Source organism: Sturnus vulgaris, chromosome Z (genome assembly GCF_052056855.1).
Source record: "Sturnus vulgaris isolate bStuVul1 chromosome Z, bStuVul1.hap1, whole genome shotgun sequence".
NCBI classification, from domain to species: domain Eukaryota; kingdom Metazoa; phylum Chordata; class Aves; order Passeriformes; family Sturnidae; genus Sturnus; species Sturnus vulgaris.
The window spans coordinates 28,078,428-28,097,072 of record NC_142283.1 but is presented as its reverse complement, the minus strand read 5'-3'; the positions used below and the strand labels follow the sequence as shown (position 1 = coordinate 28,097,072).

The 18,645-nt window shown below is 34.6% G+C and overlaps 1 protein-coding gene across 6 annotated transcripts in view; it reads right to left on the bottom strand.

Moving 5' to 3' along the window:
• ARB2A (ARB2 cotranscriptional regulator A) overlaps window positions 1–18,645 on the bottom strand; it is a 267,766-nt gene that overhangs the window by 195,724 nt on the left and 53,397 nt on the right. For all 6 annotated transcript variants that reach the window (XM_088156755.1, XM_014883550.2, XM_088156756.1 and 3 more), the window contains 2 exons: window positions 13,166–13,231; window positions 4,852–5,043 (listed from right to left, as the gene is read on the bottom strand). In XM_088156755.1, the coding sequence (XP_088012881.1) occupies window positions 4,852–5,043; window positions 13,166–13,231 (258 nt within the window). The remainder of the gene's footprint in view (window positions 1–4,851; window positions 5,044–13,165; window positions 13,232–18,645) is intronic.

The following is an 18,645-nucleotide window of genomic DNA, read 5'->3' as shown; positions in this document are numbered from 1 at the left end:
CCAAAAAGTATGTTTGCCTAACAAGTTATTCTATATTTAAAAGTCAGATTTAAAAGTTTTTTAGCAAGAATTTTTGTTAGTGTAATTTAAACATAACATAATTTCTGGGCAGCAATATATAAATATCCATTATTGAAACTGACTGATTTTTATGAAGTGGAAAGAGAAAATATAAAATAGTATGTGTTATCATACTAGTTACTAACCATTAAGACTACTAAATCACATAAAATTTAGAGTGGAAAAATTTACTGCTGTTAAACTGAATGATTTTGTTTCTCCATTCAACTGCCTTACAAAACTAATGACATATTACTGCATGCTGACAAAAGTAATAACTCTCACAAATTCTTAGTAAATATTGCCAACATGACAGTTCTGTACAAATGAATGACATTAATATAAGTGAATAAATCCAATATTTTGACCAAAGAGAACAGAGATTGTAAAAAAAAAAAAAAAAAAGGAAGAGTGAGATAAACACAAGAGATAACTGAAGCTGAAAACCATGTTCTACCAGTTATTAAAGAAACACTTCCACAGCTAATACCCATCTCATGCAAACCTCCGGCATTTTGTTTGTTCATGAAAAGTCAGATTTTTAGGTGCTGCTCTAGTCTTCTGAAAAACTTGTCCAGGTTTGAAGAACCTATTTTCCAGCTATATGCCAAGTATCAATTCTCCCTTAAATAATATTACAATTGTCTAAGATCTCTTAATATCTGAATTTGAAATAAGGCAACAATTCTTTGATGGTTTTTAATTTTTTTTAATGAAGAAGTGACAGTTGCTGTGGTTGAATTTTATTAGCATCCTTGAGACCACAGCTATCTTAGGTAACAAATGTACTGAATTTCCAAGGACTTAGAAAACATCCAACTGTTTCCCTGTACTCGTGCAGTAAGCTGATAGCCTCTTTATTCCCTACAGCAGAGGTATCAAAGACAGTAGTATTTCCAAACTCATCACAATGTCCAACCAAGGCAAGGTGAACTTCTGTTTCCCCAAGGAACAAATCTCCTCTCCAAGTACAACAACTTCAGACTCATCTTCTCTAACAAGGGGAGCCCCTCAACAACTATTATGAAACCAGGACCATAAATGTTTTATTCTTGACAAGTATTATGTATATGACCCAAGTATATGATCTCATCATTAAGTTGAAGAATTCACCTCTCTCTTTCATCACCTTTTCCTGGCATTACTTCAGTTATTGAATGCACAGCTAAACAATAACTGATCGGAGAAGAGCCTCACTGTATCAACCTGGACGAGCCATTTAGGCAAAATACAGAAGAGACAGATTAAAATTACTCTTTTAATCTACATTTTTAAATTTATATAATTTACATTCACTTTTTAATAAAAAGTGGAGTATCTTCAGAGTAGAATTCTCACTATAAATGAAATAGTCAGTCATTCCCAGGGGAGGGACTTCAGTCTCTCACGCACCTAATAACTTCTTCTGACAAAAATAAGAGTCTCCCACTAGAGAAAGTTTCAATAGAAAATTTCTATTTTATCAAAACAACAAATCTGTGCAATATTTTTGTACTGTATTTACAGAACACTGCCAGTTTCTTTTGTTTTAAATATCTTTTTTAGTAAGTATTTAGTTTAATTTAGCTTTTGTTACATTCTTACTGCCTTATTAGCATATTTTTCTTTTTTGTACTTGTTTTCCTAAAATAAGTTTTGAGCTACCACATTTTAATGTATTTACATGTGTTTTTCACATTGTGTACAATTTTCTCCCTCCTTCTTTTTTGTCAATCTGTTCCCTATCTAGTTGCTTATTTTTTCTCTTTGTTCATATTTCAACATCTCTTTTACACTACCAAGTCTGAATTTTCAAATTAACACAATAATGTTACCTCTTCACATAAACCCTTGTCAACTACTCACAACACCTCTTCCACAAAAGATCGAATCTACACAATAGGGTTTGAGATAAAACATGGAAGGAGCAGCATTACCTACAGGAATTGCACAGATCAAAAGAAAAATGTATTTCTAGCTACTTGAATTCTCATCAGAATATTTCTCTTAGCATCTTTTCTTTACAATGTGGAGCAGCTCCAAAATACTAGAATTTTAAAATACAAAATTTTAAGCCTGTACATTGCTCCCTTGTTTAACACGTGCTTGAAAAGTGGGGTCTCTCAATTCTATTTTCCTCAAAAGTGTCTCATCAGAGAGAAACAGTTTCTACCCTTAACTTCCTCTTCAGAAGTATCAGTGAATGAACCGAGAAGCACAGAGAAAAGCAGTAAAGTTTTGGGTTTTGGCCTACTTAGAGGGTGGTTTTTTGCTAGTATGGGTTTTTTGTTTTTAAAAAGCAGATATTTCTGAATTAGTTCCTGCACAAAGGACATTCAAGCACTACTTTTGTAATTTTCAATTTTATTTTTTTTTTTTATTACAGCCTAGTCTTCAGTAAATATTTTAAGCTGGCTGCAATGCCTGCATGTGTAGCAAAGTCACAACAGACCACGGGAATTCTAAAATCCTACATATCATAATATACTTCAAATTCAGGTAATTCCAATAGAAAAAAAATCCATGCTCTCCTGACATCAGCACTGATGCTTTGATAAGGTCTGCTGGTTTCATTCAAGAACAAGACCTCTCCTTACCAGAAACAGAGAAACATCTAGGAAAATAATTCCCTACTTCAAATAATGTTGCATGAGGGATTAGCACAATTTTCATTCAGGCTATTTATCATCAAGGCTCGCCATTTTCATTTTGTTAGTGACAGAAGTGACTAATCAAGTAGAAGACTGAACACCAGAAAAAACAGAAAAAGATGCAATTTTTACTATTATTTTTATTATATGGATTCCTTACACTTAGCCTACCATAATTTCCTGCATTTAGAAATGTAATTTATATGATCTCTACCTGAAGCTGACATGGTATCAGCATGTATCTATATGTATTCTCTTTTTAGTCATAACCAAATTATTCTAATACTTTCAGTGGGGTTCAACTTCGATAAAATACTGCCTTATCAAACCAGATACACAACCAATTCCCAGTACACGACCTACAGGATACAAAAAACCAGCAACACATTTAATGACATAACTGAATTTGATTTAACACAACTGAATACAACTGACTCTTCATTTTGTATCAAAAAAGTCACTGTAAATAATATGTGTCCTAAATATGTAGTACACTTATCAGAATTTTAAGAGACACAAAAAGGGAGAGTGGGTTTTACAGTAGCTGGAATTACTGAACTAAAGAGAACTACGAATTTAAAAACCATATTAAGCAAAAGCTCAAAGAACACAAAGTTTGATGTACCAATGTTATATAATGATTACATTTTTGTAAAGATATTTTCTCATCCAACAACTGGGACTTTTCCCTGTCTTATTTTTTTAAGAAGCATTTAAAATGCAGAGATAAATAAACTGGTTTTTAGGTATAACAACCATTTGAGAAAACAGAAGTCTGATCTCTGTCATACTGGCACAAATCATTACACAAAATACATAAAAATAACAAAACAGCAAAAAGAACTGTAACTCTTCTCTATCAGAAATAACCCTTTAAAATCACCTGTTAAATTAGGGTTAATATCCCAGTTTGAAATACTTGTCAGTCATGTTACCCAAGACAGCAGCATGTCTAGGAAAGAACAAAAATACAAGCATGTAAGCACTGTACAAAAACTGAAGTAGCTACAGCTACTTGAGTTTCTTCGGAAACGTTTTGGAACCAGCAACAGATGTCCTATACTGGACCTACCATACACCTGTACTGCACTCAGTAATCCTGAGGCACTTTTTGTTCTGTCTCTGAATCTTGATTTAAAATGAATAAAAAACTTTCTGTTAGAAAAAGATAAGCCTCACTTTCACAGGCTGTTTCTTTCTCTCACAAAGTGTAGTCTGGTGCTTTGATAGTGAGTAAAACAAACCAAAAATAACTTAATGGCCTAATGTTTTTATGTTTTCTTTCTTTGCTTTATTGAAAAAATGTGCAGTTTTTTATCCTGAATACTTTGAAGACAGCTACAAAAATTATTCATCAAACGCAAAAATTAATCATCTACCAAAATATGTTACAGTGACAACACTGATATTCAGAGTAGAACATTAGCTTAACTTGGCGAATAGAATAGAAACATGAGTCTTAAATAAGCTCTTCTAATGTTTACTACAGGAAGTTTCCTCTAGGTAGCAGGGTGCACATGATGAATTACACCTGCAATGCTCCAATGACAAAAACATAACAAACTGTCCACTGTCTCTCAAACAGATATAACAAAATAGTGACAACAAAATATGAGTATCTTCTATTGTCAAATACTGAAAAGCAAACCAGAATGAACCAGTATTTAGTGCAAATCTGAAAACGACTGTGCCTCTAATAAATTCAGTACAAGCCTAGTAAAAATGCTTGCTTGTTATCATGAAAGCTCATGTTACCATTAGATTACAGCAGTCATTGAACAATAAAATGTACAAACTTGATGAAATATAAAAGAAAACAATCCAAATTGTAACAAATTTCTGTAGTGTCTTCTGATGCATCACATCACCTGCCAAGGGCTCTTGTCATAGTATCTGCCATATTAATGGCAGTCCCAACACAACAACATGACATGCAACTAGATTTTATTTTAACGCAAGACAAGAACTTGGTTCCACTAGAATAAAAGTTCCAATAAAACAAAAAAAAGTATTCCCATCACAACTAAAATGACCACACAGTAACATACAGAATACTGACTAAAAAATTTAAACAGCACAGGTTCGGAGCTCACACAATACACAGGCACACATGTGCACATCCACAGAAAACACAACCTTGCACCCTTGAACTTCCACTTACCTCAATAGCTCTCTTTATGTATGGAATCTGGGTCCCACTGTCCAGATCTTCATTAATTATGAGTCTCCTAGCCCACTGACCAGCTCTGACAACACCATTACCATGAATTAGGACCAAGAGTTTGTCAGGATTTACTAATGCATCTTCACTCATAAAGATAAAGCTCTTTGGTTCAGTCTCAACTGCATCAACCTGCAATTACAAACAGCACACATTTTAATGCATCAATAAAATTCCGTCAAACAAAATCTGTAGTTATAAAGTTATCTACCAAATTTATATAAAAACATTCACCGTTTAACAACCACTTCAATGCATGTGTGCCCAGGACTAAATAAAAAAAAGTAAATAAAAATAAAATAAATATGCAATGTAACTTTGAAACATATAAAAATACCACATTTTAGAGCAGCAATCCAAGGTACATTTAAAATTAAGAAAAGGGTTAAAAGGTGTGCTTAAGCTTTGAAACATCAGTTGTTTGCAAAAATTTAGAGGAAAGGAAGGAAGTCCATAAATGAGCAATTGGAGGTGGCAAGAGGGAAAGGATCAACTAATTTCTCACCTCTGATATGCCCGAAACAACAATTAATTCTTACATAATACAAAAAAAATCCTGGAGAGCTCCAAATCAGCCACGTCAACATAAATACTCGATAAGCTACATAGGAATCAGTATTGTAAATTTGTCTGTTACAAATTTAATAGGATAGGTATAGTAAAATATAGAAATCCAATTTGATTTTAAACAATAGCTTCATTATGAGTCCTCCTGTACCAGGGTCAATGCTTAGCTACTTTGCTGTAGGAAGAGACTGACAATTAGGTTTGATATTCAGCAAATTGCAAACTAATAGCATATTTTGTCTTTAAGAGAGTAAAGCAATTTCTATTCAATACAAACTAAAGCTTTTACACTTGGTTTAGAAAGCCTGTCTCAAGACAAAAGAACTGTCCTGATGTAAATACCATGAGAGTAAAACAAATCCTCATGTCTACTTGTTCTTTTCTTTCTACCACAGAAAAGAACTAACAAAACAGGCACATCTCCCCCTCCTACTGTACTCCACACCCCTCCACGCCCACAGCCTAACTGTCCAGCTGCTAGGAACATTCTCTGCAACAGAGAAGAAAAACAGATCACGTTATGATTTCCATTCTGAGAAAGAAGGAATTGGATTTGTTAGTTTTTTCTCATATATGGGTATGTATTCTTAATAACCCTTACAATAGGAAAAATTGATTCTTCATGCATTTTCAGACTTTTAAGAATGTAAGTCCTACCACACTTTTTTTTTTAATGAAGTCAATGACACTACTTGAACAGAACAAATTTGTAAATGAAAGAATGATCATGTCTCTCTTCAATATTTCAATATTTGCCATAGCACTGAAGACCTTATTCCCCTGCTCCAAAATAAAGTAACATCTCACGTGCCTCAGAGTTTGCATAGGAAATGTGTACTCACTTTCTCTCACACTTTGTGCAAAAATAGAAAATACAGTAAAGAATATGTTCTATTAAAAAGACTAGGGATACAGATAGATCATGCTGCTGCTTCCAAAATAGCAGTATTGACACCTTAAAAGGTGAAACATATTAGGTAAAAAGTCAGCCAACACACAATCTCAGATAGTACTTGGCAAGCTGTAACTGACTTCTACCTATGAACTAAATATTTACAACACTAAAAGTAGGAAAAGAACATTGTGAATTTGCATTTCAGATTAACGTGTAACTTAACGGTAGGTTTCAGCACTTACAAACTAAAATATTGTACAGCATATAGGAAATACCAGCACTTAATAACCAAATGCACTAGAAGATATAGCTAGTTCACATTTCTGCAAATAAGTTAATTTTCAATAGCTAAAAATATCTACCAAGTTCATAAAAAATACTTTTCATTCTTTTCCCAAAATTAAACACATTTAGAGACTTTCTGCCAAGCTAATTTACCTTCAAGCAGTAGTAATTCATTAGATCCAGCTTTCACTAAAGAATGCACGTAAAGGTCACTCCTATACACAACACAACCTTACTTTACTGACAGATCAATACAGAATACCACTTAATGCCAGACACACTGAGGCCACATAAAATAATTTGCATTTATTAGCCACTTGTTCTTCCGGACCTACTCAAGGATACTCATTTCTGATCACTTAAATCTAAACTAAATAAATACAGGAAAATGTTTTTAGATTAATTTAACAATTTGATTCAACATTGTTATTTACAGGTGAGGAAAATCTTCCAGTAATCTGTAGCTAGGCATCTAAATTACTATCTAAATCTATATACTACTAATCTATCTAAATTACTCTGATAATTTACTGTTTAAAACTACTGTTTAATTTTCTTTTTCTTGGATTTTTTTCTCAATGCACAATAATTCCTTAGAGTTCATGAATGTAGGCAGCTATGGTGAGATTTATTATGAAATTCTTTATGTTTTCAAACAGTGAACTTCTTTTTCATATGTTTTCTGTCTCAAATGAGTTTTCACCTAATACAGTACTATCAGCCTACAAAGTATTCCAGCAGCACACAAGTTAGTATTTTCCACAGCTGTTACCAATATACAGAGTAAAATCAAACTACATTTGAAATCTAATCTTATTGTCATCCACACTATCACATCAACAATTAGTCATTACCAACCCAAGATGTATGGGACCTGACAGGGCTCCAGGAGTCTTTTATTTTATATATTGGAGGTTTATAAGATAGAATGCTGAAAAGGGAAAAAAAGCTACTAGTATTTTTCTTATTATTTCTCTTATTAAGTATTTTCTTATTGCAGTTAAGAAACACAACAAAAATTATGAGCTTTGATCCTACAAAGTAGGTATAAACTGTAACTGAAGGAAAGAACACAGCAAATAAGCGGAATTCAAACTGAAAAGACTAAAAAAAAAAAAAGTGAAAATTGTGAGCAGCTGGTGGAGATAAAAATCTGCTCATTTGCTTCCCAAGATGGAGTCATCTTCTGTGTTTCACCTTCTATTACAGGCAGCTAATAAACATTTGACTATTACCACAACTAACATAAAAAAACCTAAAATCTGTGGAAATTTTACAAACAAGTATTAACTTCAGTTAGGTAATAAAATTAGCAAAAGGAACGTGCATTGGAGATAGCAGACCATTGTTTCTCAAAGAAAAATAATTCTTGGATGAACTTTTATCTATTGAAGTGAAAGAGGAAAGCACTGATACCTCAGAAGATTCTGCGAGGTGAGGCATTTCAGTGCCATTGCCAATTAAACATGTCCTGGTTTCAGCGAGGATATAGTTTCTTCTCAGTAGCTGACACTGTGCTGTGTTTTGGCTTCAGAACAAGAATGGTATTGATAAAACACTGATATTTTGGATTTTTGCTAAGTTGTATTTACCCTAAGGACTTCCCTTTCCTTGCCTCATGCTCTTCCAGTGAGAAGGTATGCAAAACAAACTTGGAGCAAACATGGCGGAGACGGGTGCCCTGAACTGGCAAAGCAATATTCCACACCCCAGAGCATCATACTCAGGATATACACTGCGGGGAGTTACCCAGAAGCATGGCCAATCAGGGTTTGGGAATCAGGGGTCTGGCATCTGACATTGCACATCACTTCTTTTTTGTCTTTTTATTATAATTTACCATTATCACTGTATTTTACTTTGCTTTAGGTTATTAAACTGTTTTTATCTCAGCTAACAAGTTTAACTTTGATTCTCCTCCCCATTCTACTGGTGTTGGGGGAAGTAAAAGGAGGGTTGATCAAGCAACTGCATGGTGCTTAATTTCCAGCTGGGCTGGAAACCACTACAACATGTTACAAATTATTTAAACTTCCATCTCAGGCTTCCTCAGAAGCTGCTAAAGATGCTGTTAATTCAGAAGCACACTCTATTTGTCCTCAACAGCTAAAGAAGAGCAAAGATCAACCACTGATTATACCACTAAAACTAGAGAAATGCAAATACTTCATCTGGCTAGAAAAACTGCAGTCTTTCTTTTATCTCTAACATAACCGTCAATGGAGCACAAAATTAAACTTTAAAAGTAGTAACTGAATTGCCTCTCCCTAAATATGAGACTCTTCATTAAAATTTTCAAGTCCAGTAATACATGTTGAACATAATTAGAAGTGCAATGTTTTATAGTAAAAATAATGCAACACGGATCTTGGCCTCCCCGTGTAGGAAAAAATGTTCAAAATTGTTTAGTCAAAGATGCTGACGCAATACAATAATGGGCAAGCTCTCCTGATCTGCTAATTGGTCTTACTTTCATATCTGGAAAAAAAATTAATTTATTTTTGTATCCAAAACTGAAGCTGCCACCTAAAAAAGCAAAACAGAGACAGCAAGTTGGACTTCACACACAAAGCTGAAGTTAAGAGCTGAAGTTAAGTGTGCTGAAAAAAAGCACACTCTACCTAACACAGTCCCAAAACACATTCCAGATACTCAAAAATCACAGCACTGCCATCTTCACTGTTAGCTGACAGAAAAAGGAAAGCCAATAAATACACCAACTTTTTGATCACCTATGACGAGGTTAAAAGAAAAAAAAATTGTATTCACCACTAAAATATTCACATTAAAAGGTTGCATATACATACGTATATGTATATGTATATGTATATGTATATGTATATGTATATGTATATGTATATGTATATGTATATGTATATGTATATGTATATGTATATGTATATGTATATGTATATACATACAGATGAGCCATCTTGGTCAGACCAAGGTCCAGGCTCCTGTTTCTGAAAACCGGCAGATTGTGTAGGGAAACAGTAACAAAACAGAGTGGTTATAGAGTGATACTTGCCAGGCCTTAACAGCCAGTAACTTTGGAACCTTGCAAGCCACAGTTTATATAACTAGGCAAGCATGTACAATAGTTCAAGGCACCTATCCCACCTTAATATCGTAAAATGGTTTTTTTACTGCATTTATACCTCTCTCCTTGATAGTATTCTGTAGCAATGAGTTCCACAATATAATTGGGACATATATGAAATAATACTGTCTCTTTCAGTGGAGATCTCCTGCCTGATAATTTAAACTTGATGCCCCTTAGGTTCTCTATTATGAAAAAAGCAAAATCCCATTCCCTATTCATCTTCTCTTCACCTTTCATGATTTTATAGATTTGTCATATTCCTTCCTCAGTCATCTATTTTCCAAGCTGAAGAATCTTTGTTTAATCTTTCTTTGTCTGAAAAGCATTTCATGTCTGTGATCATCCTTGCAACCCTCCTCTGTATTTCTTTTTAATTCTTCACATCCTTTTTGATATGGTGGCCAGACTTCATGCAGTGTTTAACATGAGGGCCCACATAATGAGTGGAATGACGATGTTTTTCTGTTTTGTTCTCGATACCTCATAATTCCTAACATCCTATGTGCTTTGAGGGTTTTCGACTGCCATTGAGCACTCACTGATGTTCTCAGAGAACTCACAATCACTCCAAGCTCTTTCCTGAGTTGTAATAGCTCATTTAGAGGTGACTGTTGTGTTTACAGAGTGAGTTATCTTCCCCATAATTTCGTATTTACCAGAATTGAATGTCCTGTCATTTAATCATCCCATTATTAAGCATCAATTAATAATTTCCCGACTCATCATAATCAGCTTCAGGTTCAACTATCCTAAATAACTTTGGAAAAAAAAGACAGAAAAGTTTTTTTAGCTTATATTAATTCCTTTCTTCCTTTGGCTTACAACTATGCCAGGCCTTAAAAGCATTTCACTGGTAACAGTTTATTTAATCTGTAAAATATGAACACCTTTCTCCCCTTTTAACCAATTAACTCTTAAGGCGACTCCCTTCTCCTGAGCTTTTTAAAAGCATTTAAGTTTGCTGGCAGCTCATTGAAAATACCTTAATTTCGCTGACAATATTTTTCTTCTTCCTGTAATCTCCGACTCCTGCCATGAATTCTTGAACATTTTTTAAAGAAACTTGTACTAATTTCTCCCAATGTTTATTATTATTATTATTATTATTATTATTATTATTATTATTATTATTATTATTATTATTATTATTATTATTATTATTATTATTATATTTCAGCATTAAGTTAAATACAAATTGGTTGTTCTGCAGCTTCATGTTTGACTTCTTATAGAACCCTAGGTTTAACAAAAATCTCATCCTGGAATTTGTTTATTGTGCAACATATTAATTAGTTCTAAGATCTCCTCTATTGATACGACATTCAGACAGTTGTTCAGAGTTATATCCTGTTTAGAAAATAAAAGTTAAGTGTGTGGAACATGGACAAGCAGTATTGGAAATAATAATAATGTTAGTTTTTCTTATTTGACCTCAATGTTCATTTTACCTGCAGTTCATCTACTGGCCTTATCAGCTCTCTTTCATTATTAGCCTTTACAACTCCTCCTCAAATTTGTTTTTTGTGAACTTCCTGTGATTTTATATGTAATTTGTCAACATTTATACTCTATTCTATTCTCATCCTAAAAGCTGTTTTATTACTTTTATTAGTCTCCTTTACTAGTTTAAACTAGAGGGTTTTGTGTCCTTGGGAGTTTGTCAGTGGTGATTTAAACCTAGCATCTACACCACTTTAATTTTTTGACTTCCAGATGTATTGTTTCAATTTTTCACTTTTGTATATGTCTTCATAACCTGTTTTTGACTGGTGAGGGCTGGCTACACATAACAGCCATTCCTGAAGAACGGTGTTCATACCTCATGCGAATTTTTCCACAATGCTCACAATTAGACACCTTCATATTTTGTGCTTTCTCACTTTGCTCTAAAATTCAATTAAATTATGACATTTCACAGAAGTTGGAAGTAATACATTTGAGAATAGCTTAAATGTATTACTGAACAACTGTATCCACGCTCACTACACAGTTTATAAATACAAGTAAATAGAGATTAATCCAAATACGGGAACTAGCCAGGGCGATTCCTCTTCCAAGCCAAGAAACCCAAACCTTAGAGCCAGGCAGACGAATCACCACAGGTGTGACATATCTGATGGGAGTGCTGTACTACTTACGCCAGGTTTCTCCATTGTCATGTTTTGGAGCTAATTGATCAGCCTTGGCAACGCACTACTTTTATGCATATTCTTCATATTCTTTTTTAGAGTCATAAAAGGTACTATAGCCTTAAAATCCGGGCATTTTGATGTTTATAAAAGACAGCTTCATGGTTTCACAAAGTGTGACATGGCTTGAGATACATTATCTTTCTGGAAGTTCTTCTTGGACCAAAACCGCACCAAGAAATTTAGCCAAAAAGCTGGAGATCATAACTAGCACTACACCAGGCAGATTGTCATGATGAACCTAATCCTGTTCTGTCTACACAGAACAATCTGAAGTGGGGAAATGCCTTCTCAGTCTTAGTTCTCAGAGCACCGATGCAAGCACCACGACTCCTCTGTGAACCTCGTAGCTCAGCTCCTTCTGCCATGACCACGAAACACTTTCCTTCTAGGAAACTGTAAGTAGTTTGGGCAGGTCATCAAAACATTCTCTAAGCAGCACTCAGGGAACGGAAATGGGAATACTGAAATGTTACGGAACTGTTAAGGCCAAAGGCTTTTTCCTTTCATAGCCCGAACAGGTTTTCCTTGACTGAATACGAAGGTTCGTCTGAGAATGACAGCAATTCAGAAGATTTCAAAGAGCACAGGAATGCTTCATAATGATGGAAAATCTACACAGTGCTGTCATACTCCAGTCTCCCCTGCACTCACCAGAACAGAAATATCTGAACATCATCATATCACATCACATGTATTTATAAACACTCTGATACAAAAGATTAAGTGCTCTCCCCCATATAAGACTTGATCAAGAATTTTCACTAAGCAACATAAGCACTTTATATTACATACATATTACAAATTACTGAAAACCATTTTTTAAAAAAATGACTTGGAGTAGTTTACTGATACTCAATGTGAGTGTAGTCTGCTTCCTGCTAAGACATTTCTGTTCTCTACATCCAGCTGTAGGCATCTCAAAAGATCCACAAATACTTCTCAGACAGCTTATGGTGCTCCTATTAAAAGCACTGCATTTTGAAAATTCTGATAAGGTAAGGAAGGTTCAGTTGGAGAAATCAAACACATGAGAAGTGAGGTGGAACCACATTTCCAGATGCATATACATGCAAAATGCAAAGGCACTGCCCCGAGACAATGCACTGCACAGAGCCCTGGCACACCTTGTCTTTATCTGAATATGGGATCACAGGCTATGCTGGGTACAGATTCAAAAAAAACAATGCCCTTGGAAAAATAAATTATACTTACTGGAAGAGTAACTTTCTTCAAGTGGCATTCATTCTGCAGTAGCTCATAAATGTATTTAGTAATGATCTGGAAGAAAAGAAAAAAAATAGAAATGCCACCAGATACTAAAACACTTACAATAATGACATATGCATGTGGACAACTTAAAGACCAATTGGTTAAACTTCTAAGCACTTCTGTATGTTTTGCCACTTTCCTGAATCCTTTACTATAGAACTTTACTATACAGAACTTTATATACTTTTTCAATATATAATAAACTTTATATATAACTTTTTATATGATTTTATATACTTTACTATATAGAACTGTATTAGTTTATAACTAATTATAGAACTTGGAGCTTTTGACAAAAAATTTCTTCCTGTTCCACAGAAAAGACTTCTTGCCAGTACAACGGAATAGTACCTGTGTACAATGGAAATGTACCTGAGAACTCATCCTGCACTGCTGTGTGAATAATTAGGTGAATAACAACCTCAAAACTAAGGTTTAGTTTATAACCAATCAATATATACTCGGCAGGGTAGAAGAAAGGCTCTCTTTGTAAAGAAACACTTTTAAAGCATTTTGCCTACTAGCAGATTTTTGGAATTCTCTCCTCTCCAGGTTCACTTCATGATACACACAGAGAGCAGATCCACCCTCAGCTAAGGGTGTAGCCAAAATCAGCTAAGTTACCTTGCCATTTCTACTCACTGACCAGGGGAGGTATGGGTCAAAGATTGCTAAGGAAAAGAAAACCTCATACAGTTGCCCACCGTGGGGGAGTTTATGTCTCTTTTCTCCATGTAGGAATAAATTACAATTTCAATTCTGAAACCAAAGGTATAATTTCAGAAAGGAACCAAATGAAGAAAGAAAAAAACCAAAAACCAAACAAAACACCAAAAAAAAAATTAACAAAAAAACCCCCAAACAAATAAAAACAACATAAAAAAACCCAAACAAAAACACAAAACCAAAACAAGTCAAAACCCACCAGAAAACAAAAAAATTTACAAAACCCACAAAAATCAGCCTCGTTGTGACAAACACTTGCCCGCTCAAATGTAATAAAGTTGTTCACATTTCAAGTCTTGCCTAATTTCTAGGGACTTTTTTTTTTCTGCCCTTACATATTCTAAGAAAAATGTAGCTGTAGATGTAAGATCTTTCTAACTGTAATTAATTTGGGAATTAAACTGAGCAACAAATAGACACTTTGTCCATTTCAGGCTGTAAAAATAGTTTGGAAGTTACTGCCTGGATTTCAATGGCTACAAGAGTTTGAAAAAAACAAACAAGCCACAAATTAAAGAGGTAAAATAAAGGCCTCATTTTAAGAGCCTGAAATACTTTAAGGCTCGAGGAACAGTATTTAAATTACAGACAGGACAAGATCTAAATCTCAGAATATTAATCCAAGAACACCCGAGTACAAAACCAGATGATATTCTTTAGAGCAGCACTTTAAGACCACAATTACATCCATCTGAACCCACAGTATATTAAGCCCTAATAGAAACATCACTGTAAAAAAGGTCTCAAGTGATGGCATCTTAGCTACACACTATGATCCAAACAAGTGGAAACCAGGGTGACATAAACTTGAAATTTAATTTTCCAAATGCACAATTTCAAGAAGTTTCAATGAAGTCCAGAAGTTTTTTATTATGTAAATGAGAGGAAACACAATATGCAAATGTTTGGAACACATATGAACAAACTGGAGGTGCTGATGAAAGCTAATTAAAAATGCTGGCATATGCCCCTCCTTTTCTTTCACTAAAGCCCCAAATCTTTATTAGGATTATAAGAATTCTTCCAATCCTGCTCAAATACATTTATTTATAGAATCATGTTCAAAAAACTTTATGGTTTACAGAAATTTAGTCTTTCTGAACATTATTATCTACACAGAAACTGCATTTGGAGAAGGAATTCAGCTGAGAGCAATGAGTTGATTTATGACATGTTTATCCCCAAAGCAGTATGCTAGGAACATGCATACAGTGTAATTTTACCTTCAGGGGCAAACTTTTTATGGTTCACCGAAATCAACTGCAGTGTAATACCAACAAGTAAAGCAGTTAAGTTCCTGCAGTCTCAAATGCTAATGTTGTACAGACATTAAAGTGAGTATAATGATAATATGCCCTATAACATAGAAATTTTGTTTTTAACTCTCATTTCAGGCACCTACTCACTGTTAAAATCACTAAAGGAACACATGGAAGAGAAAAAAACTACTATGCAGTAGATGTATTTTAGACACCACTTGCAAAAAGTCTACCCTTTTTGCAGCTGCTTGTATCTGTTTCTTCTATTCTTTCTCATTTATATTTAGACTGTGTGTCTTCAGAGCAGAAATAAACCTTTGCTCATTTTTTCCACAGCTTGTCTCAATGGGACTCTCATTCTAACTGACTCTCTATGCACAACTCTAATATAATAAAGAGCAATAAAGCCTTAAAAATGAGAGTGTTGAATCAGTGGAACACTCTGGTGTGGCAAAGACTTACCTAATGAATGCTTTAGATAAAAGCAAACATAAAGAAAGATACAGTAGGTGGAGGCTCACATGCAAAGTCTGAGATTATCATCCTCAGACAGCTCAGCACCTGGATGGCCTGCATTGGCCAGAGAGATTTCAGGAAAAAATGCCATTAAAAAAAAACTCAAAAGAAACAACCCCTAAAACTGCCCTAGTCTATACATATATGTATGTCTGTGTGTGTGTGTGCACATATACATGTATGTAGCCACAGAAGGGGTTGAGGGTTTTGTTGCAGTAGATCAACATGTTTAGGGATATCCTAGCAATAGTCTGGTACACTATCAGTTTTAAATGATGGAAACTGGTTCCAACTGGAAACATAAGATTTCTTGAAATGCCATCCAAGACCAAAATTTTCCAGATTTGAAAACATCACTAATGGCCAGACTTCCTAAACTCACCATATGTGTTGGAAAAACTTGACAAAATTCTGTCCTGCCAAAGAAAATCTAGCAAACTTCTGTCCTATCTAGGAATATGGCTGCAAGTACTGAAAATGCTGTATATCTGACACTATCTTTGGATTTTTATGCTTTTAATGACTTCTTCTTATTTTATGGTTGAGTAATTAACAAAATGAGTAATTAAAAAAAATTTATTATTAAAATCTTTCCTCTAGGTAGCCAAAAGAAAAGGAAACTCTGTAATATTGTTTATATAGAACTAGTTAGACTTAATTATTTCAAATCTATAAAATTTATAAAACCATAACTTCTCTAAGTAGCAATATTATCTTTGCATGCTGGTGTTATATATTTAAGATCTGAAAACTATTGCAGAAACCATTGTAGAATGTTGAGAAGTGTCTTGTGACTTCTTGCGTGAGAAGGTGGTTCTGATTACACTCTACAAACTCTCTTGGACTAATCAGTCACACAGCTGTTCATCACTGCAGGTATAAAGTGACAGAGGCTGATCAATTCAGTCCTGCATCAATACATCATCTGAACTATTAAGCAACAAATAGTTCAGATCCAGGTGTTCTCAGTGCAAACTTACTAGTTTTTACACTTACTAGAGTACTCATGCTAGTCATGCTACTCTGGGATAGCTGCACTTTTCCTAAGGCTCTCGAAACTGGTTAAGGTGTGCCAAAGCTGTAAGTAGTATACTGCACTGTAATTCAAGGTAATAAGGTGGCTGCAGAGCAGGCATGACTGTCCAAGACTGCAAAGGAAAGAGAAGCAATAGTAAGACCTGCCCACAGTGTATGAAATTAACTGCCTGATAAATGCAGAAGAAACTGGCAATTCTGTATTTCTTGTATGAGATACTGAAAACTTTCATCTCATAGAGCACTTCTGTACTCCAAGTGCTGTCTATCAGGAAAACACATCACAAATAAGACAAATATCTAAAGTCAGAACTATCAAGGTGTTCTTACTGACTGTTGAGAGAACTGGAGAAAGAAGAAAAACCAAAACACAACTACCAAAAATTTCCATGCCTCTTATGACCTATCCTGATAGCAAGGGAGAATCCTTTCCAGCCATGGACAGCCTAACACTTCAGCTGCCCAAAATAGGTTGTACTCAAACTGTGTGATAGAGGAAACTTTCTTCCCAGAATGAAGAGATCTTCTCTGGAAGGAAACTACATTGCTTGTACTTTAAATTATTCTCGTTGAGCAGAGGAGTCCATGTTCTGCTTTTCCTAAGCCTGAGAAACTTCTGCCCCAAATGAAATCACTGCTATTCTAATTTTGTTGCACTAAAAAAAAAAAAAAAAAACCCATAATGAACACAAGCTGATGAGAGCAGGGACCACAGCTGAGTAGAAGACATCCTGAGCAGTAAAAGCAGGTAGATTATCCTGGGCATATTAAAAGCACAAATATCTAATCTCTGCTATCATTTCGTTGTTATAGTTTTCCTTCATCTGTGGTGGACAAGGTTGAGAGCCTTAACACATATGGTTCAGGAATGGAACCAAACTTCAGTGCTCACAACTGCCTTTCTGAGGAGCTTAAAATAAGTCAGTCTTGATTTATGTTGCATGTAACAAAGAATCCCTTCAGAAGTAGCTTTTCAAAGTGGTAGTGGTCTCAAATATGTAATCTGCAAAGTTCAATAGCCTTATGGATAACTGGGGGATAGACCTACATTGTGACCAGTGATCCTTCACATGGATCCAGAAAACTATTTTAATATATATTATTATTTTAATCATAAGGAAATTAAAGTTAACTTGGACAGACAGCAAAAATAACAGAGAGAAGTCCATTATCTTATGAGGTTTTACCCTTGCATTGTGAAATATTCTGCACAATGATAGCAAGACTACAATACTGCATACACTCTGCAGAGCAGAAGTGAAACTCCAGGTGGAAACCTAGCTCAGGTGCACACAAGTGTAATACACATCAATTGGTAAAGTCCTGGCCTCCTACAACAAGTGTTCTTTTAAGACAATGGTTCATACAGAGGACTTTCTTACAGATTGTTTTCAATTACCAAAAGCATTGAAAACATTTGTTATCAGTCTAATTTGTGAAATCTTTGCAATACAGCATTCTGATACATGATCAAAAGCTCAATACCTGTATGTGAAAATAGAAATTAAAGACTAAGAACCAGTGACACCCTATTTAAAGTTACAGAGGTTATGAAGATAACGAAGTCTAAATACGATTTTAAGTGGAGACAAATACCAAAGAGACACTTCAATGCACTAAGTATTGGAGGTCTTTAAACAGAGTCTGGAAAAGAGCACTTAAAAAAAAATTCCCACAAAGAAAGGAGGCAATTTGAAAAAAACTCAGTTTAAAATAATAGCTGCTCTATTTTAAGTCTGTAATACACTGAAAAAAAGCCTTGTACCACATTCTAAAAACATCAAAAAAAACCAACAGAGCATATATGAGGAAGCGCAGAATTGTAGCTGACCCACTAGTGAACTTTACCATACAGAGATTGCCAGGTATGCAGACAACAAATCACAA